At 45.1% G+C, this 26,539-nt stretch overlaps 2 protein-coding genes across 5 annotated transcripts; both read right to left on the minus strand.

The window, feature by feature from the left end:
• Positions 1–706: 706 nt before the first annotated feature.
• shbg (sex hormone-binding globulin) lies at positions 707–4,887 on the minus strand. The gene is made up of 8 exons (XM_041031809.1): positions 4,643–4,887; positions 3,581–3,678; positions 2,897–3,086; positions 2,494–2,655; positions 2,111–2,267; positions 1,736–1,872; positions 1,444–1,642; positions 707–1,205 (listed from the first exon to the last, which is right to left on the minus strand). The coding sequence occupies exons 1-8, from the start codon at positions 4,742–4,744 to the stop codon at positions 1,072–1,074; spliced, it is 1,179 nt and encodes a 392-aa protein (XP_040887743.1). The 5' UTR covers positions 4,745–4,887; the 3' UTR covers positions 707–1,071.
• A 137-nt stretch (positions 4,888–5,024) lies between these two features.
• Positions 5,025–25,130, minus strand: zbtb4 (zinc finger and BTB domain containing 4). 4 transcript variants are annotated; one of them, XM_041031808.1, is made up of 2 exons: positions 25,061–25,130; positions 5,025–15,191 (listed from the first exon to the last, which is right to left on the minus strand). In XM_041031808.1, the coding sequence occupies exon 2, from the start codon at positions 15,173–15,175 to the stop codon at positions 9,677–9,679; it is 5,499 nt and encodes a 1,832-aa protein (XP_040887742.1). In that variant the 5' UTR covers positions 15,176–15,191; positions 25,061–25,130; the 3' UTR covers positions 5,025–9,676. The 4 variants fall into 4 exon arrangements, with proteins under 4 accessions (XP_040887742.1, XP_040887739.1, XP_040887740.1 ...); XM_041031805.1 differs by lacking the exon at positions 25,061–25,130 and adding an exon at positions 20,866–20,971; XM_041031806.1 differs by lacking the exon at positions 25,061–25,130 and adding an exon at positions 18,310–18,515.
• Between the last annotated feature and the right edge of the window lie 1,409 nt (positions 25,131–26,539).

Here is a 26,539-nt window from a genome sequence, read left to right on the forward strand (position 1 = left end):
GATACGGTTGAACCTACCACACCCTTATTAGTAAAAGGGACACAACATATTAGTAATGTAAGATGTACACTTGTTAAATTAATTATGGAATAATTTTGAGTATAATTTAAAATTCACATTCAAATAATTACGGTACAGAGAAAGTGATGTCTTCATAATTTATTTTAAAACTTTAAAGGCTTTTATTTCTTATTTTTGGCCTCGGTCTAAATAAACTCTATTGGTCTCTCTGAATGCCATGTCTATTAAAGCTGGATAATTCATGAAGAAGAAAAAAAGATATATTTCATGGTAAATAAATTGATTTTATTGGCTAAAGATTTTGTGAATAGATACAAATGCCCCTAAATGAAGTGGATGCATGCAAAATCTCCAGTGTATGAAATACAAAAGGAGGTCAGACTTTATAGCACCGTGATATGATAATTATATGATATGATAAGTCGTTTTTCAATATGATATTAATCTGCGTACTATTTTTTATTGGTTACATCGTATAATGCACAGAGAGGATGGTGCATCTAACACTGTCTCTAAAAACCCACTAGAGGGGGCAAAATCCATGTCTTAAATCCTTCCTCTCTTCTACTCTGGCCAGTGTTTCTCATTGGTGTTTAATCACAGTGTCTGAATCTCGTCAAAGTGCTATTAGCCTTTATTTGCCTTAACTGCAGCAATAAAATTCATATTCATGGAGAGCCGTATTAAAGAGAATTATATTTTATTCTGAAACCCACTGTTGCACGTACCAAGGTCAGAAAATGACTAACATTTCTCAGATTAAATTGTATGTTAAAATGGGGCTAGTGGAAGAACAAATCTGTTTGAAAACATATTCATATTTAATAGTAAATCTTCAACTTTTTACCACATTTGACTACAGAATGAGTTTTAGCAGCCTAAATTAGAAACTTTAGTCTCTACTCTTTGCAGTTATCAGTGCTGTTATGCTCCCTAACATTTCATTTTGTTCATAATTTAGTACTTTACATAAATTGTCTTTTTAATGTCATTTGGACCCAAAGGCATGTAGTGCAAGCATCTATTCCACATACTGTACATGCATTCTTTCTATGCAGGGCAGCTATGAGAGGAGACTGACATGTGTTTGACGGCTAAATCCAGGTCCAAATCCCTCCCTTGGACCTGGATTTTCTTCAGACAGCCTGTCAAGAACTGGGAGCCAGCATTGTCCTCACCTTCACCTAAAAAGTGAACAAGAAGAAAAAGAATATGTGGATTGCACACCACTGAATTCCTTGTCTGGTCTTATTTTCTCTGTGGATATATATTTTTATCACAACTGTTTTTTTCGTATGTTTTCCGTGTTGTTTATTTTGTTATTAATGTTTTGTTATTAGTGTCTGTCTGCAATCATATAGGAGCTAAAATTGAACTGCACAATTTGAAAGAATGCTGGACACCATCGCTGTTTAATCTCACCTAGGAGACCTCCAATGGCTAGAAGGCCCTCCCTCAGTGTGGTCGAAATACTAGAGTTGATAACTGGAGTTACAGATATTGAAATGGTCTCGAGTTCTTCTTGAAACACTTGCAGTGAATCTGCCTTAAAGGTTATCAACAGTCTCTTGAAAGTGTTCCCCATACTTTTATTTTCTTTGCCAAAAGTGAGTGTGACCTCCTGCAAATTCAAGAGAGAGACAGAAGAAATAACTTGACATAACTCTATAGATTTGTGAATTTATTTTGGCTCACGTCTGATTTATATGCATACCTCTGTGTTATTATTGGCCACTAAAGCCAACATCAGCTCTTGTCCAGGAGCCTTGATGCTCAAAATGGTCCCATCCATCTGACTGAAATCTCCCAACAATTCAATCTTGAACACATCATCTGTGTCAATGGGAAAAGCTGTGAAAAGACAAAACAAAAATTCACATAACTAATAGAATTTGTGTTGCATGCAGATTTATTATCCATAAACGTGTTAAATCAGATAAAATAAAATTAGAAACAAAAGGAAATATTACTGATACCTCAGATAACTTGTCATGCAAGAATGCATTATCCAGGACAGGTGGAAAGGTTGTTATTAAATGAAGTGTTAGGACTTGCCCATCTCTTGTAGAACTGAGCACAATGTTCCCACCTGAGGTGTTGAAAATGGCAAATCCAGTGCCAGGGAAGTAACTGCCAGGCTGGATGTTTTGATAGCAAGGCCAGAGCTCCTCTACCTCTGTCTCCCATGGGATGCTGAGGTTTAGCCAGCTGCCTTCCCGCACACAGCCGTCCATCTGTGGCTCAAACTACAGCAAAGAATGCACCAATGCATTTAGAAGAATGAACTGCAGGACAAAGTGAGTGGAAGAGCTGGAACCTTGTCATTATTGCTCTGTAAAAGTTCATGTTCATCCTATGGGGATACTTAAAGCAGAAGTATTTAATGCAGGTGAAAGACATTGAGGATAAGTGAATCCAGTCATCGCAAAACAGCTTATGGAATGTACTGAACGTGGCAAAAAAGCACTGCACCTGAACAATCATCTTTTCATTGTTGATCAGGATCCCACCAAGAGCCAATCGGAGTTGACCTGAAATGGACTCCTCTGTCTGTTTGGACTGCATACCCACCACCAGCCCACTGGAGCCATCCACCTCCAGAATCACAAACTTCCCCTGGTTGCTCACCTCCAGCTTTGGTGGCAAGAGGGGAACAGGAAATTCAGACCCAGAGTTCCTATACAAGTCTCTTATTTAGCCATAAATCTTCCAACAAATTAGTAATTTTGCCAGAAGGATAAAACAAACACCTCATTTCAAATGCAAAACAACTTGTTTCAAGACTTAAATCCAACGCTTTCACTACGTGGGAGGTTTGTTACTTGAAGATATTGTTGCTCCAATTGCAATAAATTAAACTGCACTGGAAACTTACTGTGTGCCACTTCCCATCGTTGAGTTTGGGGCCGCCTGCCACGCTGACGAGTACGTCTTCTTTGCTAATCTGCATCAGAGGGATGCCGTCCTTCAGGGACAAAACAAACCAGTCCTCTCCGTTTTTGGTGTCTCCGTAGAAAATTGTACCTTCTGGATCAAACGTCCGCACCTGAAAAGATGACTTGATGCTGCAGAAACAGAAGAGAATAGAATTAAATTCAATAGAAGAGGAAAAAGAAGCTTACGCTCCCCCTTTCTGGTGATTTTTTCTAAGGCTCCTTATCAACTATTAATGCTGACCAACCACATTTTAGCCCACAGTTTACCCAGACCAGTACCACTGACAGGGGGGTAAAAAGTAGTGACAGTTCCAGGAGCTTGCAGCCAGAGAAAACCAATATAATGAAGATTTATGTAATATTTATGTTGTTAAAAATAAGAGAGCCAGGATCAGCAATCTCCCAGTGGGCCCAGAATTCCTCAGTGTACCCTGCACTTGCGTTCACTTATTCTCCTTTAGTGCTTGTGCTGAAACTTTTCTGATAAATTTGAATCCGCTCACAGGGTCTGTTGTAAATTTCAGATGTACAAGAGCCTTTTTTGTGCCTCCTAAACCACAGATTTCCACTGAGCAGTGGGTATGAAGCCTCATGGTGCAGTGTTTTTGCTCCTGCTGACGTACCTGCTGATCTCACTGAGGTTGACTGTTGTGTGGATCAGCGGCCTCCAGATGTCTCCGTTCTGGCCGAGGTAGACGGTCGCTTTGCCTGATACTTCTTTCTGGAAGACATAAGGTTCGTATGGTGCTCATTTAACACTAAATCATGACCTTAGCTCTTTGTTCTGCACAGTTCACACTCATTAATCCCTGCTTTTGTATTTTCTTGTCAGAAATCTTGATTGGGTTGGTTGTTAAAACCGGATTAAAATGAGAGAATAATTTTATTCAATTACTGATTCAACTTAAAAAACAAAACTTAATTATAAATAATTAAGGGAAGTGTGGTCATTCAAGTTCTTAAGTGGTAATGACTTGTAAATCCATTGTTTTTTTACTGATAAGGGGACAACATGGCATCCAGCAGCAGTATATCAATATACAGTGGCCATCATCAAACCCAATGGGAGAAAAACCATTCAGTGAGGTAAAAAGAGATTGTGGTGTTGTGGTTATGGTGCTTATTTGTCCTCCCACAAACTGACCAAAGTCCTGTTTAAACAAATTAATATTGGGGCATGCTGACTTGATTCAGGACTTTTATACAGCACTTAGTCTCCAGTCTAAAAAAACAAAAAAAAAACCTATAATACAGTAGGGGTTTTCAGGACAAAATGTATTTATATGTTGTTACAATCGCTTTAAGTTAGCCTAAGAGGCTCTGAGACAGACATTCACAACTACTCATGGACTGTGTGACCTTTTCCTGAGCAAAATCAATACTTTAAAAACATGTCACAGAAACACTCATACTTCTGCAGAGATTTAGGGACTTGATTAAAGTAACAAAAAGCACATAGATCATTTATGTTCCTCTTTTTAATTTGACCACTGGAGACACATGCTCTTCAGATGAGCAGCTAGAGACTGATTATTTTAATGCAATACACACACACACACACACACACACACACACACACACACACACACACACACACACATACATACACACACACGCACACACACACACACAAATGCACTACTAATTCTATTATACTTGCATTGCTGCATTGCATTTGAACATACCATACCCCGTCCGTTCCCCTGCCCCTCGGCTCCCCATCCCAGCAGAGTGAGGCTCAAAGTGAGCAGCAGTCCATCTGCCATGGCTTTGCAAAACACGGCCATCCTTCAGTGCATTCACCCACCCAGGCCTCCCAGCGTGCAGCGTCCTTAGCCCTTGGGTGGTCTGCAGACTCCAAACTACCCTGAGGTGTGGGTGGTGGTAAGAGAAGCAGAGAGACTCTGCAACGGTGTATGCGGAGTGGCGGTGTGTGCTGGCACACTGTCCTGGGGTCCAGAGGGCAAATATGCCATGGTCAGTGCAAGTTATCGATCCCCAGGAGGGAGTGTGTCATGGCTGCGTGGTTGTGACTAACGGGAAATTTGCTAGAACGTAGGTGGATGAAACAAACACAGTGGGTAGCAACGAACAGGAGGACAGAGGAAAGAAAGTATAGAGTGAAACACAGAAAAAAGTGTCTGTTAGGAGCTGTTATGATATTAAAACTAACTACTAAACAACTAAAGTGTGTATTTCTATCAGTCTGGTGATCTGCTGCCTTTGTGGTGATTCATGTAGCGTGGACATAATTGTAGGCCGGGTGAGTGACCTTAGCCAGACCACTGATTTGTGTTTACCCATTACACAGGAACCTTGATGCACCACTGCTGTCTACAACTCTGTGTGTGCGTGTGTTGTAGAGTGCAGGGCAGAGAGAGAGAGAGAGTACCGTGCAAAGAACTGCAAGTCAAAAAAAATCCTTTTTTTCTCTTCTGTTGGCTGCATTATTGTGATACAGTCTCCTTCCAGGCAGGCTGTGATAACTGGGGAATTCTAAGAAAAGTGAAACACAAACACACAGAAAAAAGCTGTAAATAAACAATAATCTGTTATTCTGTTGTTGAGTTTGAAGTCGATCTGAAAGGTCAAATCACACATTTCTTCTTGTGTGCTATTAACAGTCAGAGCATATTTACAGGGCTTTTATTTTGACATGTCACAGTAGGAAATGCACATGTGCAAATAATAAAATGAATGATGGCTGAATTCCATTTAGCTGCTTCAGCTTCAATGTCCTGGTATACAACGCTGGCACATTGTCATCGTTTACTAGGAAACTTCAATAGAACAGAGCCATTGTTAATATTAGAAATATCTGTGTATGTTTTACAAAGAAAAGTCAGAGGTTAATTCCACCGAACTCCATGAATGCACTGCTTTTCACTCTTGACATTTCAAAGTTAATGTTCTGAAAAAAATGTATTAAACATCATTCATACTCTGTGTTTTCAGAAGAAATTCATCTCTGACGTGTATTTGGGAGAACAACGAGAGGACTGTTTCCCCTTAAAACCACTGAGTGTCACTAGTGGGAAAGTTCTCATTCGAGGACGAGAATAAATCAGCTCCTGGCTCCGCCAAGAGGAAGCTGTAATCAGCCCGGTTTACATGTCTGCAACCTACTCACAGGACATAAGTTTATATTTAGAAACTTAGAGAAAACATAAATGTGTGTTGTTGTCAATATTCCATAAAAGAAAATGCCATGGACTGTATAACCAAAGATATAAAAAAAAACATGCACCAGTAGAAATAGAAAAGATATTAATTTAACTCTGAATGCGCAGTGATAGATGTAAATTACATCCGTACCAAACAAATGACTATGTGCTTAAAGGAAGAGCAAAGGTTCTCCACTATTTGTTCTGGTTTTGTCATAATCACAAAATGTTAAAAGCACATTTCACTACAGAATTCAAACAACGTGAAACCAGGAATCCGCCAACTTCAAGCACATGGTTCATATTAAGAACTCTGAATCAACTTGTAAAGATTAAAAGAGACAGATTTTTTTTTTCTTAAAAAAAAAGAACATGAGACCAGACTAGAGCTGATTTCATTGGGTCATCAGGTTAATACTTTATTTTGTTTGATTGCAGCAAAGAGAAAGAAAGGGAGACGGAAACGAGAGGAGAGAGAGAGAACAAGAAGAATGTTGGAAAAGGAGACTACAGACTTTGGGAGAGCTGTGGCTACAAGCCTTTGTATCAAATCTAAAGACAAAGTCATCAGGCAACATTAAAACATCTTTTAAAAATAACATTAACATATCTTGTGGGCTCTATATGGCACAGTATTACCCTAGACATGTACACGATACCAAAACAGTTTAGCCACACCCCTACGTCTATGAACAGCTTCATAGCAAACAAAGCCATGACATCTATCTCCAAATCATACTGTCATTTCTCAAGAAAACGTTCATTTGCTATTCAAATTTCTTATGCCATAACAAGGCACCTTAACAGTTGAAATCTGGCAGATCCACATCTTACTATAGATAATTATTTAAATATCAAAGCAGAGGCACATTCATTTAAACTAAAACATACAGTAAATAGTTGTATATTACCACCAGATTCCAGTCCAGTCACTACAATACGTCAATTTGCATGCTTTTGGTCTGTATGATAACCGTGATGGCAAACTATGGCATAAGAAATGGTCCAAAAACACAAATATGTCCACCTACGGGAATGGCTTGAGATAGTGTGTTGGAGACAGCAAGGCTTTTTTACACTGAAACTAACCCACAGAAAAGTGTCAAACAACAGAAAAGAAAAAAAAAAAACAGGTGGCCCATATACTGCCAAGGGATATGCTGCTTAGGCAGATTTATTTTGGTTTTCTTATTCACGCAGTCGCTCACTCTTGTACGCAAAAAAACACGTTCGCACGCACTCAAAAAGGCTTGTAACCACACCCAAGGGGATGCTCGTGAGCCCCTTCAGTTGGTCACGCTGTGTTTTAACACTCCTGCCTGATCCAAAAGGCGCCCCAGTACCATCAAACACACACATACACACATACACACACACACACACTGAAACATACAATATGTTCTTCATTCAGAGGTGCAGTGTGCGAGTGTATGCTTGAGGGAAGAGGGAGAATTAAACAGCTCCTAAACAGTGACGTAAATGTGGCAGCTAGTTTTGTGGAACTTCTCCAAACTGCGGTCTATGATTAATTGATTAAAAAAAACAAAACAAAAAAAAAAACAAATATTAACAGAGATATGGAAGATTAAAAGGCCAGAAAATATAAAAGGAAACGGAAACAAAAGCTGTGCTCACAATGCCAGATTTGCTGAGGATATAAACGGTTAGGAAGCAAGTGTTGCTCATGCTTTGTGGATACAGAACCCAAGTTTACTGACATGTTCCTAGGACTACTGTATATATGCATACCAGACGTTATACGGTTCTTTAACAGGTTACTTGTGTCAAAACAGAAACAAAAAGGAACTGAAACCAACTCTACCATTAATGCAGCTGTACTTCATTAACCTCATGACTAAATTTACATTCATATTTTTAAGTTTACTCCCCCTTTTCACTGAAGCCACTTCCATCTGGTAAGAGGGCTAAACAACATAAACAACAACATAGTTTTAACAAAACAAACATATAGAGATAACATTACACATAACGAAAAGGCCCCCAGGAGGGCATCTGGGGAGTTTCGGCCACCACTTTGGCTGCTAAGCTCAGCCTTTTCCTACCACCTAGTAAATGACACAGGGCAGGAGGGGAAACAGTTTAGGCTATTTCCTATCTCCCATCAGTTGGGGGGCGGGAACAGGTTTTTTTTTTTTGTCCCCTGAATCATTTCTGTGGGGCCTTCTGACTCAGAGTCCAACAGTTTTGTGCCCATATATTTCTTTTCCTATCCAGAAAAAAAAAAAAACTCAATACCCTGAATCCATTCATCTTTTTCCTTCCTTGCTATCGCTTTCTTCTTCCTGGCTTAGGAAATGGAGCCTTTTCCTCTTCCAATCAAAGAGGTAAAAGCTACGCAAGCTGAAGGCTGACTGGTTTTTATTCTTTTCCTTTTTTTTTTTTTTTTATGTGAAGGAAATGAGATGAAAAAACGGAAGTGCAATGGTCTACCAGCCTTCAATTCTTACCCAGTGGCCAGCTACATATCCAAAGCAGCTACAAGTGTCCCCTTGAAGTGACCACTACTTTTCTATTTTGTGCACATAAGGTATAAACTATGGTGAATGCTATACAGATCCTACAGTGTCACCTGGCCACAAAGTCACATGGTTAGTTGAGACATTAGAAGCTCAGATGATCTGTCATTGTCATAGACTCGCGTTCAGCCATAGAATTGACTTCTTAATGATTTGGATATGAGGAATCACTTCTAAATGCACTTCTACACATTGACCTACAGTAGCTATTCCAACTAGAGTAGGAATGCTGTGTGCGTCTGACACGGAATGATCTAGCCATTCATGCACATACTCACATCACTCACAAACGCACACGCACACAGTAACACACACACACACACACACACGCAGTAATACCTGCTTAAGCCCACCTCTGCATGCACAAATCCCTACATACTGTACATGTGCATGTACATGCTCATATATAACTTTCATGGACAGTTTAACAACAGGGTACATCTGCATTCTCATTCTCACAAACAAACAAACGCACGCAAAGGTTTGAGTTGCTTAATGCTCCACCTCCAACTGTGTTGAGTAAGGACTCGTCTGTCTCATCCCTTATCGTTGCCCACACAAGCCTTCCCTGAAGAGCGTTTATCCTCGTTATGCGGAGACTATAAAGGGAAGCAGACTGAACTAATTTTTTTCACACAACACACACCCTGTTAGCAGTTCTTATTCTTATATTATAGATAATATAATGAGTCAGAGAGGAAGATTAATCAAGCTCTAGAACTACGACACACTACAGCAAGACAGGAGAAACACAGAGAAAGGTGAGCAGGAGTAAAGAGAGGGGAGTAATGATAAGTCACTATATTGTCGGCCTCTCCTCCCCGTTTCTTTGCTCCTTCTCCTCCCTTCACACCTACTCCTGATTTAATGCCTAGCTCTGATCTCTACTGAATAAAAGAGAGGCAGGGGTACTGTGCGAGTGCAGTCAGTGACCCAGTGAGCACGCACCCCTCCCGATCATCCCAAACAGGCCAGGCCGTCCCCTTTGAAATATATTCCTTATAGTGCTTCTGTTGTCCTACGGTTTGCTGCTGCTGCTGTCTCGTTGCTTCTTGCTGCTGCCACTGCTGCTGCTGTACAGGCTGGGGTTTGCCACAAGGGGGTGAGGGGCTGCGCCCATGTAGGGCCCAGCAGTGGCTGCGTAGTTGAAGATAGCTGGGAGGAAAGGCAGAGGCTCCACCTTGTCCCCCCCGGGTGCCATCATATTCAGAGCCACAGGAAGAGCTGCTAGGTTATACGGGTAAGCCAGTAGCTGGGGCCCATAGAGCAGCTGGTAAGGGTCCGGATAAAATGGCAGCTTGGCCAAGTCCCCGCCATTAGGGACCATCACTTTTCCCAGTGGGCCAAAGGGAAGAGCTCCAGCAGGATAGGAGGACATGAGCAGGTTTTCCTCCTGCTTCTTACCAGAGCGGTAGCTGTCCGGCACAATAAGGGGTAAGGGATAATCCTGGGCAGGGTAACCCACTGGAGTGGTGTCCCCCTGCTGTGAATCTCTGGAAGAAACAGTGTCCTGGTGCTCGGGCTCAGGTGGTTGAGGGGCTCGGGGAAGAAGCAGGGCGTGGGCAGAGGGGCGGTCACCGGCCCCAGCTGCTCCAGTGGGCAGTGTGAGCCTGTCAAGTCCTTGTGAACTGGAGTGAACCTGACGGTTGGCTTGGGCTAACAGTCCAATAGTTGAGGGGGACCGGCAGGGGGACTTGGGAGTGTGCCTGTGTGAGGAAGGTCCATTCATAGTGGTTTGAGAGGGGATGTGCTGGGGGGACGGTACTGGACTCAAGGGCTCCTCTTTAGGGACCAACAGCGCAATCTGGTCCTCCGGGGCATGAGCGACTCTACTCATTTGCTGGGCCCTCTCTCTCTCTTTCTCTCTCTCTCTCTCCATTTCCTTTTCCCTCTCCCTTTCTCTGTGTCTCTCAAGCTCCCTCTCTTTCTCTCTTTTCCTCTCTATCTCCCTCTCTCTAGCCAGTATAGAGGACATGGTCAGGTCTTGTGCTTCATTGGGAGAAGGGCTCCTAGACAGGGACTGAACTCTGAGATCTTGAACCAGAGGTGGTTCCTCATAACCTGCATGTAGAAATACACCACTCCCACCCTGCCTCTCCCTGTCCATAATGACCCCATCCCGTTTCATGAATCCCCCCTCAGAGCTGGAAGCTGTTGTCATGGAAACAGGAGGAGCTGCAGTGGTTATTCTGGTCTGTGACGTCATGGGCACACTGGGAGAGGTGTTGGTGGATGCCACGATGTGCGCAGGGCTGGGTATCCTGTGGATCTGGCTGTCTAGGCTCTTTTTGCTGGGGGTGCGGTAGTCCAGACATTCAGGTCCATTCATGACTAGCACACTCTGGAGAGCGGAGGGTGCGGCAGGTGTGAATTCATGTTTAGTGGGAGTAAGGTTAACGGGACTTTCTGATGGAGGGTCTGTGATTTGTGGGCTGGGCTCTCTCTCTGGAGCGGGATGCATCAGCTCTGTTGGTTCAGGTTTATCAGTGGATTCTGGCATCTGATGTTCGTCTGTCAGTTCACTGAGATGGTCTTCATGCTGCTGTGATGCCAAACAGTCACCACTGCTGGGCGGGTCTGGTGTTGAATAGCTGATAACTGAAACAGAGAGAGCACTGGGAACCTGTCCCTTTTCAGTCTCTAGGTCTCTGCTAACGGTATTAACAACTGTCTCTGTTGTTTTTGGCTCTGGGGCTTTATCTTCCTTTTCTCTTTCAGGGGAGCTGCTTAAATCATGGCGTCGGATATGGCGAGTTAGTGCTGAAGATGTCTTGCACACCTTATGACACTGTGGACAGGTGTGTCGTGATAATGCTCTTCTGCTTAGGCGACTTGGACTAGAATTGCTCCCTACCAAGCTCACATGCCCCCCCTTTTCTTCATCATACTTTGCAATCTCTGGCACAGATTTGATCCCGACCCCTTCAACTTGTTCTCCAAGTGCCACTTTAGGGGGCACAGAGGGAGCCTCAGTAGGCTTGGGATGCTGGGCTCTCTGGTGGTCTTCCAACTTATCCCTTGAGGGAAAAGTGGCTCGGCAGAAGAGGCAAACAAACTCCAGCAGATGGCTCAGCTCGTGCTTGTCTCGCTTCCTGGGGCTTGAGAACCAGCGGCCACATGTACCACACTCTGCTGCATTCCCATTAGTCCAAGGCCGCCTCTTTATTCCCGTAGGAGCCACTGAGGTAGACAGAGGAGGCTTTGGAGAGTGCAGAGGAAGGGTGGAAACCTCACGACGGGCCTCCTTAACCTGTTCTTCTGCATCTTTGTTTTTCTCCTTCAAAGGGGCAGAGAGATAATCTTGCTTCTTCCCCTCTCCCTTGTCTCTGTTAGCTTTTGACAGTTTTTGGGCCTCCTCAATCTTCCCATCCTCTTCCTCATCTTGTGATTTCTCTGTTTCCTTATTCACGTGGTTCTTGAGCCTCTCTGCCCTCCTCTTCAGGCGGACGGAGCGCTTGTACTTCAGCTTCCTCTGCCAGCTCTTGACCCTCTGCAGATGTGCTTGGGCCTTTCTCTTGGGCTTGTAGGAGTAGTAAGGCCGCCATAAATTATCCTCCATGTCATGGTCACTCTCCTGCTCACGCACCGCCTGACGAAAGTAGTACTCCCTAACTTCGTCAGGGGACTTGGAAGTCTTTTTCCTGACCTCCTCTTCACAATCTCCTCCTTCCTTGTCACCCTCTGCTTCCATGCTAGCTCTGCGGTGGAGGCGGTGCTTGTGGTGATGGTGGTGGGAGTGGCGCGGTTCCTTGGCTTCCCGCACAGATGATGTTTCACTACGTTTGGTTTTTGGGGGAGAAAGGCTCTTGTCTCTCCTGAGGTCTGTCTCAGAGATGCTGCGCTTTACTATGGCCTCCTCGCCAATACGTACAGTAATCTGGCACAGTGGCCCTGCCTCTTTGACCTGTGACCCTACAGATGCTGACAGCTGCTTTGAGTTAGAGATGTCACTCTTGCTGTGGGACTTGCGTGATTTGTGAAATAATCTGCCTGTCTCTGCATCCAGTCCACCTCTTGAACCCCCCTCCATAGTATCTGAACTGTCTCTTGACCTCTTTCTGTGGTTATCTGCACTATCTCTTTGCTTTTTAAGTGGCCTAGGGCTGCCCTTGTGTGAAGTCTGACTGCTGGTTTCAGGGGACGGGCTGCTCATTGGGCTTTTTTCACTTCCAGACGTGACCTGGTTGCTGTGCACAATGACAGAGGATGACACTGCTGTTCCATGAACTATGACAGAGGGTTTTGAATGTCCATATGTTATCACAGAAGGCATGCTCGTTTCTGTGCCTTTACCAGCCTTGGGAGTTTTGGTTTTGTTGCTACTAGACATTTTGAAGGTGCCGCTGCCTCTCCCCTGATCTGACTCTAGGGCCTCAGTCTCATGTTTTTTAACTTGGGGCATGTCTGTCTGGGGGAGGGGTGTTAGTGCGGAGAGGTCCCTGTGTTCAGCAGCCACAGAAACAGGGAAGTCATTGGGGAAGGCATCTGGGTCAGGCTTAACACTCTGAGGGTGGCCTCCACTGATGAGGCTTTGTAGGTCCCCAGGGCCCAGAGCACAGCCTAGGCCAGGCAGAGAGAGGGGAGGTGTTTCAGTGGGTGGCAGTAGCAGGCCATTATGCAAACTGTCACTGTAGGTCTTGTAGGGTCTCTTCTGGGAGCGCATGGGGAGAAGGCGGTAGAGCTTGAGGGCATTAGCTTTCTGCTTATAACCCCCATTAGCTGTCTTTTCGCTGGAGATGAGGCTGGGATTAATCCCGTGAATGGTCTTCTGGTGTGTTTTGAGATTGTAGTAGGTGGCGAAGGCGTCCCAGCAGAAGATGCACTGGTAGCGCCGCTCTCCCGTGTGCCACACCTCATGCTTTGTGCGGTACTCAGCCAGGGCGAAGACTTTGTCGCAATAATGGCACGGATATTTGCGGCGCCATGAGTGCACATTAGAGTGACGCTTCAGGCTGGATAGGGTCATGTAGGAACGCTCACACACAGAGCAGAAGTAAATGACATTGCCATCTACCACCTTCACAAAATGGTTCTCATCACCCGCCAGTAACTCTGCGGCTGCTGCATCATCACCTTGGATACGGGCCAGGAGGCTCCGCGCTTTCTTCCCTGGCCGCGCCTTACTGATGTCTGTTTCTCCCACAATCATCCCCCCTTCCACTCTCACCTCACCCTCCTCCAGCGGCTCCTCCTTTGGCTGCACAGTGAGAGAAGGAGGGCCCAGGCTGTTGGAGGATAAGCCTGGCACCTTGCAAGAGGCCTCATGGGACTGCAGTCTCTTGCTGTGGATGAAGACTTTGCCACAATAACGGCAACTGAGGGCACGGCTGCCACGATGCAGCCGCATGTGGACTGTGAGGGAGGAGGCCGAGCTGAAAAGCCGATGGCACACCCCGCAAATCAGCTCGGGCTTCAGGCTGTCAGTAGGGGAATAGGAGGATGAGTGGGGGGGTGCAGTGAGACCCTCAGACGGGGGAGGAGGGGGTGGTGGTAAGGGGGGAGGGAGATGGAGGGTGGGTGGATGGAGGCTTGGTCCGTGAGGGCTGCCCACTTTCCCAGCTGGTCTTCCTGTTATTTTTTCTCTCCTCTCTGCATCTCCACCTCTCTGATAAGCTGATGTGCCCAGACTGAAGAGGATCTGGGCAGTCTGAGAGGGTGAGGCTGTGCCGTTGGCCACCCTGTGCCTCTCATCCCATCCATCTCCACCGTAACAGCCCCCTAAAGACCCGCTGGAAGATCTTGGGGGTGACCTCTGAAACTGAGTCTCTGGATTGAGTTTGGAGCACTTCAGAGGTGGCGGAGATTTTATATCCTTCCTGATAAGTGCATGAACAGTCATGGGAGATGAGGAGGAGGAGGGTGAAGAGGACGGAGAGCTGTCGTGCCTCGGGGGCTTAAAAGGTCTGTGCTTTACATCCATGGTAGCGTCCAGTTTCCACAGTGACCCCTCGTCTGAGCTCTTTGAGGATGGCCGCCGTCGGTGGGGGGAAGGGGAGGACGAGGAGGAGCTACGACAGTGGTTTGGAGAAGTCAGAGAGGCTGGGAGGGGGGCAGCACTAAGTGGGAAGCTTAGGGTGATTTTTGCATTTTTAGGTCCATCAGCCATGTCCTCCAGCCTGTCCTCCATCATGGCCTCTCCCCGGCCTCCATGCCTTTTACCCTTCATCTCCAACTGCTCAGCTTCCCCTCCCTCCTCCTCTTCTTCAGGCTGAGAGCCCACCCCACGAGACTGGACCGGTATGTGTAGTCCTTCGATCTTCTTCGAGCTGTACAAATTGACAGGAGGAAGTAAGGGTGAGGAGGCCTGAACTGTGTGAAGGGTGTCTAGAGTCACTAATGACAGTGGTGGGGAAGACGAAGGTGACGGCCGCTGACTCTGGTGGCACGTGGCGTCCTTAGATGCACTATGCGTGAGGTCGCAGAGGGGAGTTAGCCCAGTAGCCAGGTGCTGTTCGCTCAGACGTGACTGAATAAGGCCCACATGGAGGGGGTCCCACACCTTCTCACCGGACACCATGACCAGCCCCCGAAATCTGCAAGAGAAATCAAAAAGGATACGTTAGCACTATAAACATCTGATGGCAAATGTTGGACACATACATGTACACTGACGTAAAGCAAAAATTAACATTACACCCAAAACTTTTGCAGAAGCAGTCATGGCGCTCATGGAACACTTCTGAGAAACGGCAAAGAAAACTAAATGCCCCAGCAATGCTGAACTCCAACAGCTCAGCCAGGAATGGTGAGTGAAAGGAGGGAGAGGGTAGGGGGGAAGGAATGAATCTGCGGCAGTGCTGGTTTAGATTTCAGCGTGCCACAGCCAAGCCTTCAGAAAGGCATTCCAGAGATCCATCTCTCTCGGCTGTGACACAACATTCCCTATGCCTAATTGGAAGGCGTTCAGATTTAATCAAGATTCCCTCAGAATAGAGTGTTGACTTAGATCCACGGCCCTAACGCATGTAAAAATAGTCCCACTCTCTTGCTATTTGAGCAAGAGCCTTGTTAGCCATTCCTGGCAGTGGCTAGTATTTGCCAGGCATGACTCTAACCATTTATTTGTGAAGGGAAAGATTTGGGGGGGGGGGGGGGGGGGGTCGGGAGGAAGACTGCATGCATGTGCACAGAGAAGGGTTTTTTTTTTCCGCCCTCTGCATCCAGTAAAATCTCAGCTAAGCCGTAGAAGATGAGCGACAGGCTATTCTCATTTCCATCCTAATTCAGCTGCCATGGCGGTGGATGCAGTCCTGCAATTTCTTCATACATAAAAAAGCTGCAGATTCACGTGCGATAGGCAATTTGCTGTTATTACTTATTTAAAACGGTTCCATTTGTTTAGGTTTGCAGATTAGGGAACAGGAATGGAGACAGTATAAGGCCATAATGATGTGACGAGAAGAAAAATCCTCAGTCATGCTTTTCTGCCTGCGTTTTCAAGCAGCAAAGCAGCCAGGAAGGCAGGCCGCTGTAAAATTCCACAGGCAGCCCTGAACAGGCAGAAACTAGGTCAGCACTGTTATTGCAGAGGGAAGAGGAGGGAGAGAGAGAGAAAGAAAGAAAGAGAGAGAGAGAGAGAGAGAGAGAGAGAGAGAGAGAGAGAGTGAGAGAGAGAGCGTGAGGATGAGGTAGAGTGAAAGGGTGATAGAAAAAGGGAGAGAGAGAAAGAGAGTGAGGGTTAGTGAGAGAGCAAGAGACAGAAGGGGGGGGTGAAACAGGAACAGTCAGACACACTGCACTGTCAGACAGACAGGAGCCCAGGCAAACACACAACACGCACACACACACACACACACACACACACACACACACACACACACAAACAACCAGAAAATAGACAAACATACAACCGTACACATACAAACATGCATGTGTACACAGTATTGTACATACTATATCATACATGCCAACATGCAAGACAGAGCATAAACAAAGCAGTTCACCATGGACGGGCCTACTTGTAAATGACATTCAAAACGAAAAGGTGAATCTGAGTGCAACACAGCACTGAGACTGAGAGTACAGGTGGAATGAAGCAGAGTCAACAAAAGGAAAACAAAAGCGTCTAGTAATGACATATTCAGTGCCAGCAGTGGCACATACTCTTTGCTGTACTGAGAGAACGGCCCAGGGAGTTTGCCCCATCAGTTCATGCCGATTCAAGATGATCTGTGTCTAGAAACAAGAGCACACAATCGTGTCTTGCCAGGCTGGCCATATTTTGCTGCTCTGTATTGAATCAGGCCTTCATTGTCACTTACATTTGCTGAGCGATAGATGTTGTGCAGGAAATCCCTTATGGCAAGCGCCAGCCTGCTACAAGTGGGTGGACACACTGAGAGACAGTGCTAAGGCTAAAAATTTCACCATCTCATCTGATGCTTGCGCCCCGGACAGGAAAATGCGTATGACGCCCCCTCGCTCTTTTTCTTTATCTCCCTCTGACGCACACAGCCGCTGCACAAGCAGAGCATGCACGACATGCTGTCTGACTGTGACAGGCAGCTTTTAACACGCTTTAAATGTACTGGGTTTACTTGTACACGCAGAACTGTGCACACGAACGCATAGGACACCCAGAAAAACGCTTTCATCACTCCCTTATTGGTGTAGATGAGTGGATATACACTTGAACACACACAAACGGACATACATCCTTCCCAATAACTCAAACACATTTGGCACACAAACAAATGTGACCATGAATGTGGCAAGGACCCTCAAGCAAAATCAAAATAAACAGCAACCCTGTTCCCACACCTCTCTGCAACAGGATGTTCTGCACAAACAAACATGTTGGTTGGCCTATGAAGTGTTCATCTATTTACGCTTGTGGCGCTACAAAACCACACAGCACGAACAGGTGCTCAGCTGGTGCAGGACAAATTACTAACTAGACTCACGTAAACATAAAACACATTATACCAAACACATTGGCTTTTTTATGACAGGCAGAAGGAACAGTGGGATACTTTTAGCCGCGTACTGATTCAATTTGTGTTCCCTATCAAATGACAAATGTGAGGCACAAGTAAACACTGTCAAGTTTTGATTCTGGTAATTTTGCTTTAGTATGGTTAAATCATCAAAAACAGCCGAAACTTGCAGATTAGTCTCCCTCTCTCTGCGCAGTTTTACTTTTAGAACCAATTAAAACTGAGGAAATGAGAAGTGCATTCTGTCTGCTCGAATTTCTAGACCAGTTCAAAATAGCAAAAGTTTTACAACTGAGTTTGAGGTACTACATCTGAAAAACATGTATGATTCTAAGACCTTGGAAGCCATTACTTAGTAATCCACTGAATTTAAATGGACAATCAGTCACCAGGAATATCACTGCTAAAGTGGCCTTGCATAACATAAGGCAGGACGGCAGAGGAGTTTGGCTGGTACGCCAGCTCAAGGCCTTGAACCAGCCGTTGAGCAATCTGTTTATTCCACTGAAACTGGTACTTGTGCTGAAAGACAAATAACTGTTAGGATTCAATGGCCACGCTTTTATTTTGGAAATTACTCCAAAATCTCACCACAGAGGCACTGCCACATTGTAATATGAATGCAAACAAATGACCTTTGTACCAAAGCCTCATTAAAAATTTCTTTAGTATAACATGATCTTATTTTCAAAGTTTTAGCCATCATTGTACTCACCAAAATAGTTGCTGAGATCAAGGAATAAAACAATTTTGCTATAGCAAAAACTGCTGAAGCAAGGGAGAAAATTGGGCAGTCAGAAGATCAGACAGGCTGTAAATGAGTTTAAATAGGATCCAAACTACTTTATTTTGAGGTAAAACTGACAATGTACACTCCTGAAACGTTTATAATAGTCACTCGCTGCACAGGAAACCTTACGGAATATACTGGTGCCTTAAGTAAAAGCAGGTTGAAGATGAAGCAGGAAGTTGGTCTGTAATTTGCGTATTTTGTCTTCACACTTTTTTTTTTTTTTTTAGCAGTGTCACTGCAATCACAGATCACAGCAATTAGGCTGTTGAGCAGATATTACTGACAGGAATGATGGCCAAAACAACAGAAATAAGAACCAGGTTGTAATGAACCAAAATTATCCTTTAACTCTATTCTCAGCAGTGTGCCATCATTGTGTGTGTGTGTGTGTGTGTGTGTGTGTGTGCATGTGTGTGTGAGGGGTTAAGGGGAGTGCCTGCAAGGCAGAATGTGGGAGGCCTCGGTGTTCCAGCCGGTGAGCCAGCGGCAAGGAGCATGTGGGAAGAGGAAGGTGTCGGTTGGGCTTTCTCCCCAGGGAGGGGCAGCCAGAGGGGCCCAACTATCAGAGCAGCAGTTGGTCTGTGAAGAGGAGGGTGTATGTGTACGCATGAGGGTGTGTGTGGGTGGGTGTGTTTGGGGGGGCATCGTTAGCAAGAACCGCTACTGAACTCTCCACAACCCCCCGGCCAAGAGAGCGTGGTGGAGCCAGCCAGATGGGATAGAGGGAGGGAGGAAAGGAGGGAGGAGGTAAGGGGAAGGGAGGTTGGTATGGGTTGGGGAGTGGTGATCAGAGGTGGTAGTGGTGGTTGTGGTGGTGTTAGCAGGGGAGGTAGGGGTAACTTCAAACACATCTCTTCCATGTTCACATTTCATGGTTTCCTTGTCTTTCTGATCCCCCTCAGCGTGACTGACTGCCCACTCTTCCCTCCCTCCCCATGTGTAAACTGTCGTATCGTGGTGTTTTCGCATGCCGCTCCACGCACCAGCGAACCTGCCCATGTCTAAAACACCATTCCCTCCACGGTCTGTTAGCTCTCAACCCAGCACGTAATTCCCATAATTCTGCTCGCTGCAACAGAATCATAGGAGACATTAGAAAGCTGTAAGACCAAAAAAGTACCCCCGGAGAGAAGTAACACGATACTGATGACCTTTTTGAGGTAATTTCCCCAAAATCATTTTCAATTTCACATGCTGTTCCAGTTGAAGGTGGTGTGGTAGCCGTGCTGGAGTTCAAAACAGTCCGTCTAAAACAGCCAAGAGACATCTGAATATTAGTAAGGCTGAGCCAAAGTGGCACGGTATGACGGCCATCATAAACTGCAAATGTAACTATGGAAGGTCAGAGAAAAATTAAGTGCTGCACCAGTTTCCTCAACGCGACTACGCTGTGGTACATCAACATCCTTTATGTTGTGGTATTAAAAAAAAAAACTGCATAACATAAACAAAGTCAACCAACTTCGTCCTGCAAGCTGCAAGACTTGCACGCTAGCAGTTTTATGTCTATGACAGTGTCATTGCAGCACTTTGCAGCATGAAACTACACTTCCTATTGTCTGACCTATGACCCCTACCCCTGTAGCAGTGTGGATCATATTTTCCATACATTGAGCACAGGAGCTTGGCTTGGCATCCATGGGAACCAGGAATGTGGAGTAGTTGGCAGCAGATGCTCTGTTGTTTTGGAAAAAAGTGAGGCTTAGGGCAGCAACAACGGGTTTGGTGACATCAGTATGCCCTCTGCTGCTCTGCGAGAGACAACCTCCAGCAAAACAACAGGCTGGTAAAATGGAGGACAAACTGGGCGGCCCAAAACTGAAATTAGAGACAGAACCAGTTGGTGGAACTAGAGATGTTTACCGTCGGCTACATCCAAGTTTTTCTCCCGAAACACTTCCTCTAATGTTGTTCGTAAGTTGATGGGCAGGGATGGGAGACTGGCCCACCACGTTAAGACCCCAACAACAAAGCTCACATCATGTTTATAACGCCTGTTCTGACGTTTGCAGGCCACCCCCCCGCCCCCATCGGCGGTGAATCACAGAGACGCAAGAGGCTTCGATAAATTAAAAGTTTCATCACAATCTCAAAACGAGTCATCGCTCTTGAAAAAGAACTGCGTGGTGCGCCAGCGACAGAGGGGAGGATGAGGGAGACAAGGCCTGTTACTGGCACACACACACACACACGCACACATACACAGACAGACCCAGCACAGGCACACATACACACACACACACATAAATGCGCTACCACAAACACACACTGCATAAATACACACACCCACCAACACTCACGCCCCAGCACACGCACGGTAAATTAAAAACCTTTTCCTCCTCTTCACGCGCGAAGCAAACACCGCCACAGCAGCAGAGTGAAGCAGAAAAACAAGCAGGAAAACAACAGAATTCAGCCTCTCTTCCTCTTATTCTCTCTGTCTGTCTCTCAGGAAGGCAAGCATACAAGAAAACGTACCTCGGAAAACCTCCTGCTGCATCTCTGCTGCGATGTGTTCTCTCCCCTCACACTCCCTCTCTCCCTCTCTCTCTCTCTCTCTCTCCCCCTTGGTCTGTGTATGCGCACGTCTGAGTGTGTGTGAGAGAGAGAGAGAAAGAGAGGGAGAGAGAGTGAGCGCAGGGAGAGGCGGCGCACACACACACACACACACACACACACACACATACAGGCAGCAGTGTGTGAAGACAGAGGGCAGGAGCGATTCTCACACTCGAACTTGCTTGCTCTCTCTCACTCACTCCCCCTTTTTCTTGCTCCCTCTCTTCTCTCACTCCAGTTTTTGCCTCTGACACACGATTCTTAGTGTTTTTGCTCTTTTTTTCCAGCAAGTGACCCCCCCCCAACTACCCCCCCACCCCTCCCTCCCCACTGAATCCAATCTTCTTTTTATTTGGAAGTGTTGTTCCCTCTCTCTCTCCACACACACACACACACACACACATGCATGCACACACACACACACTACTTTATATACACAAAGCCCAGCGATAGGGAGAGGGAGGGAGAGGGAGAGGGAGACAGAGTGGGAGAGCAAGCAAGCAAGAGGACGCCATTTAAGCAGTTTGTTACGAGCACTGCAAGTCCCCAAAATGGCTGAAAACAAACAGGAACCACGCCAACTCAAAAAACCTGGGCACAAGGACGGACAGACAGACAGACAGTGAGGGGGTGAGAGGAGTGTGAGCGAGGGAGACAGCGAGAAAGTCAGACAGAGTGAGGACAAGCTGGCGGTAGTCAAATGGCGGATGGGAGCACTCTGTGAAACAAGTGAAGTTAAGGGGAAAAACGGAGGCATTAAAGGGGTACTCCAGCGATTTAGCACCACACTTTGATAAAGTTTGGGGACTCACGAGAGACTGATTTAAAAAAGAATCGTCAAAATCGATGCAGCAGAGGCCGAGATATCCTGACGTAAAGTTCGTAGTATGGGCCGAGCTCCAAAACCCCTGGATCCTACATTTCCCATGATGCAACTTGACAGCATCTTTCATTAGACTCTCCCTGCCTGGCAAATGTCCACATCCTTCAAACTCCATGTCCTTAGTTTCTATCTCTGAAGGGCATCATCCAAAATAGAACTGTGTGAAAACAGGCTGTGTTCAGTGGGGGTGTGTTCCTTCAAGTACCAACAAAACAATTAAACACAATCCAGGAGAGCTGGTCTGACTGATGAATCCACGGATTTGAAGGCCAAAACACTGCACAGTGCTTGATGATACTACAAGAAAGGACTTTTACAACTTTGGAAAGTTGTCACCATGACGATCGTGACTGGCTGTCTGCTCACACACATATCGCAAATGGTTGTGGCATCACATTACTCAAATGTGTGCTGCTCGCAAACTGCAGATGAATTTGCAAATATTGCAGGGCCGTTGCATCCTAATGCATGAGTGCAGTTACTGGCATTTGATACGTGTCAAAATGAACAGGGGAGGAAATTATCTCACTTTGGTGAATCAAGTTTTTAGCGGCCAGAACAAGATTTATTTTATTTATTTATTTTCTCTGATGTTAGAAAGCACCTTCCAGTCATTATACAACTGTTGTCAGAGACTGAGTAGTACTCCCCATGACAGGTAAAGTGATCTTCATGTGTAAAATTAGAGCAGGGCCTCCTTACAACAGAAAAGTGGCTAAAGGTGGACAGACAGGGACAGGAACTGGGCCAGGGACACTGTTCGATTGTCCGTGCCCTCAGCTAAAAGGGTTCAAGTGCTATCAGCGACGATGCCGGACATGTCAATTAACTGCTTTTAGGTCAGCGTGTGTATCTGTGCCTGACGCAAGTGGCTAAACTAAAACCACTACCGAAAAGCTTCCGTTTTGTTTTGCGGCGCTAAAACACTTCATTGAAAAAGTGCCGGCACTGCACCGCCATCAAGGCCTGCAGCTGGGTATCACTTCTGATTCATACGTATCCACGCAAAAATGCCTCACAACAACAGCTCTCTTCGTGCTGGTTGCTCTCGGCGACGCACGTCATGGTCAGTGGAAATTCCACATATCTCTGTTCTCCCTCCATCGGCCATGAACCACTTGGCGGCCTTAGATCAGGAGGTACTCTCTCAGCTGGAACAAGAAGGCAGAGAAATGAGAGGAGGGGTGGAATAATGTTCCAGTACTGTTATGCTACGACACTATCATACTTCCCACTGTCCTTTTGAGTGGAGTTGCCACCCCCCCCCCCCCAACCCCCCCCAGTACCCACCAACTGAACCTTGACGCCAACAACCCGCCCTCCTCCTACTCTTCCCCTGCCCTTTCCCTCTCTCCCTCTCTTTCATCACTCTCTCACCCTTATTGTACGCTGCCACACTTGTCTCCATGGGAACCGCTCTGGGATTGGGTGTTGTTCCTGTGACCTCTCTGGCTCTTGGAGTTGGACAAACCCCCCCCCCCACAACTCCCCCCCATCCCCTCTCATGCACTCCTGCACGTTTTCGAAGCATGCTGGGTGTGTGTGGATGGTACGCATGGCAGTAGTTGTGAGTGGCTTCAGGATCGGACAGTAGAATTATAAACTAGAAGTAAAATTATGTCTGTGTGAGAAGCTGTGTGTGTGAAGCATATTCCCCGTTGGCAAAGACAATAGTGTGTGTGTGTTCCAGGAGTGCGGCCGCTCGGTTCCCACATGTGTGCTGGCATTGTCCCGTGGCTGCAGCCAGCCACCAACTCTGTATTCAGAAGCACCCCCGTTGTCCAGCCGTCCCTATTCATGGATGTTTGGCGAAACGTGATCATAGCTTTTCATGCTGTGCTACCAAGCGACACACACATCTGAATACACAAAGATGAAGAACTAAGGAAGCCATCTTTGTGGAAAATTTAAACCATTAGCTCCCCAAGACTTTTGATGTTTAAGCTTTATCTAAAGAAAGAAAAAAAAATAGTTTAACCCAGTGCGGGGCCTTCATGAGGTGTTAATCAGCCTTGCGGCGTAAATATATTTCTTTGGCCCATTAAAATGCATCCTATTTTATATATAAGTTGTCGTTACCGTTAAAACAACTGCTGCAGTTGAAGGTGCCTTGTGGACTTTTTGACGGCTGGTGGTGCTCGTAAGCAAAGTTTTGACAGGCTGGCCCCCATATTGTTTGTCTTTTTGTGCTCTACCAGCATGCATACAAAGACACACACACACACGTGCACAGGAGGATTAAGCACTACACATTTATGCTTTCTTTAGAGGGCAGTAATACTTAAATTAACTTAAATGTGTGGCAGCCATGTGCCAGTAAAAGGAGAAGACCACAAGCCAAGGTCAACAATGCACGTGGAGGCACGTGCCTGATCACGCTCATTTTAGCTCTGTTTTTGGTCTCCACTAACTACTGTAAGAAATATGAGGCTCTCTAGTTCTTTAGTTGCAAAAAGGTTCCACTATGTTCACCAGCAGTGAACATGTTTTGGGTTTTTTTTAGACTTTTTTCTAAAAACAGCTGCTTGCTGCAGCTGAAAGCTGTGAGAGCGGTAAGAGTGAAGAGCTTTACGGTGAAACTGAATCTGTAGAGCTGAGGGGAACCGCAGGGGAACTGCAGAGTCAGGTTATGATTCACTGTTGGTTCATTACTGCGAGTGACCACTTTCACATTACACATTCATTTTAACCAAGTATTGATTATAGTCGTTTTAAGGAGACACACCATGCATTTCAGTCAGAAACTTTGAATGTAAAAAAAGCATAGTTTGCTTACAACAAAAACTCCACTGGATAACAGCCCCACATATCAGACTACTAAATGTGCTTTGTTCTTCCAGTAAAAAAGTTGACTGAGTCAGTCACCTTATATTAGATAAAGAAGGGAAACTGTCAGTTCCCAAAATGCAGAGTAACACCCGCAGTCTGTTGCCTGTCATTGTTTTAGTGCAACCGGGCACTAAATGTGTTAACACAAAAGATTTGATTCCCGTACACATCATGGATCTTATCTTTAGTTTCATTTGGCAGATTGTTGGTCCATAAAAAAAAGTATAAAGACAACAGTTACATTATTAGTAACAGTGCATAAGTTTATTGTACATGTTTGTTTTTTCTTTACAAATTCTTTAGAAATTCCTCCTAATAAGGATATATGTGTGTGAACAAATCCTGAGACATGCTCAAGCATTAGTAAACATCCTCAGTGCTCTCAAAGAAGGGATGACTAACCTGCTCTCCAGCTGACTTGGCCTGAGATCAAAGTGGGAAGTCAAACGACGTTCGAGGAGTTCAAATGTCAGTGGTTTCTTAAAGAGGAAGCCGTGGCTTTACCAGGACGACGCAGCAATTCTTGTTTCTGTGGCCTGCATGCAGAAATGTGAGGACAGAGTGGTAAAATGAAACCACAGCACATACATTTTCTGCAAGTACATGTTAGAGATGATAAGATAAGCATGACAAATGTTTACATTCATAGCCATGAAGGCACACAGATCAAAGGGTGTTTAAGCCCTCAGCATTGTCTTACGGACACAGGGGCGGTACCATGAATAACTTGATGAAACCTTCCAAGAAACGGGGAGAGATGAGCGTGCTGCAGCATGTCCTCAGCTAACACTTCTCTGCTGTTTACAAAAAAAAATCTCAGGACAGCAACCCAACAATACGGAACGGAAAATCCACACAGTAAACAGTTCGTATAGGATGAACTTTCACAGCTGAAGGGACATTTCAAACAAATCACTAAATAAATCACAAACCCTATAAAATTTAACTTATAATTAAGTAGATACACCTGTTATAAATCAGCATTAATTGAAATGTAGGTTGTGTACACAACTGATTGCCTATTCACAAAAAAAGGCTAAATTCTAGATGAGGGACCTGAGGTACCCCGCATATGGACTGAGAAAATGTCACTTTTGGGAGAACTGAGCTGAATTTTTCACTTCTACGTATCTTAGTGCAGAGATGTTACGTATTCACAAGCGCAGCAAAAATAATATCTATGATAACAGAAACAAAACATTTTCATATATTCCAGATGAATCATGAAGTAAAGTTACTGAGTAAGTACGAATCCTTCAAAGGTCAAATGACATGCTTTTCTGTTATCTTAGGTCCCTGGGTGTATTATGTGCCAGATATACGTCAAACATTCACTTTAATTTATTCTTCTTTACAAAACCTAAACTTGTACTTTTCCCATAAATTCATAAAATCTTTTCTTGATGCATCACAGGGCGCAGAAAACCCATCTAATAAAATGTTATAAGAGATCTTGAGGCAGCCGGGCTTCAGCTTGGCCCTGTTGAAGAGGATTTCAACCGAGCCAATGAAAATTTAATAAAAATTTAAATTTTAGAGATCTGCCCCAACATCCTTTTTCCTATGGAAACATGTCAAACCACATTGTTAGAGCTGCAGCAGAGTTGAAACTTTCAATCCAGAGGTCACTGCCACAGCGCCTTTCTGTTACAAAATATTTTGTGCGCAATTACTCTTTAAAGATAGATGTGATTAGAGGGGGTAGAGGGGTTGGGACCCAACAAGAGGTCAAAAGAAAAATGGGTGAGGGTTTGTGCAATGACTGACAGACTAGAAACATAGAATTAAAATGTTTACTATCAGACTTACCACAATCTTCCTGTGAAATACTGGATCACTTTACTTCTACAGTACTCTAAAGATTATCCAAATAAAACAAGG

The sequence above is a fragment of the Toxotes jaculatrix genome, chromosome 23, assembly GCF_017976425.1.
Source record: "Toxotes jaculatrix isolate fToxJac2 chromosome 23, fToxJac2.pri, whole genome shotgun sequence".
Lineage (NCBI taxonomy): Eukaryota > Metazoa > Chordata > Actinopteri > Toxotidae > Toxotes > Toxotes jaculatrix.

Excerpts from the sequence above, each read along its gene's own strand:
- zbtb4 (XM_041031808.1), bottom strand. The coding sequence starts at position 15,175 with ATGGTGTCCGGTGAGAAGGTGTGGGACCCCCTCCATGTGGGCCTTATT.
- shbg (XM_041031809.1), bottom strand. The coding sequence starts at position 4,744 with ATGGCCGTGTTTTGCAAAGCCATGGCAGATGGACTGCTGCTCACTTTG. Across the intron at positions 2,268-2,493 it reads ATGAAAAGATGATTGTTCAG|TTTGAGCCACAGATGGACGG; the intron begins GTGCAGTGCTTT and ends TCTTTGCTGTAG. Across the intron at positions 1,643-1,735 it reads TGGCCAATAATAACACAGAG|GAGGTCACACTCACTTTTGG; the intron begins GTATGCATATAA and ends TTGAATTTGCAG.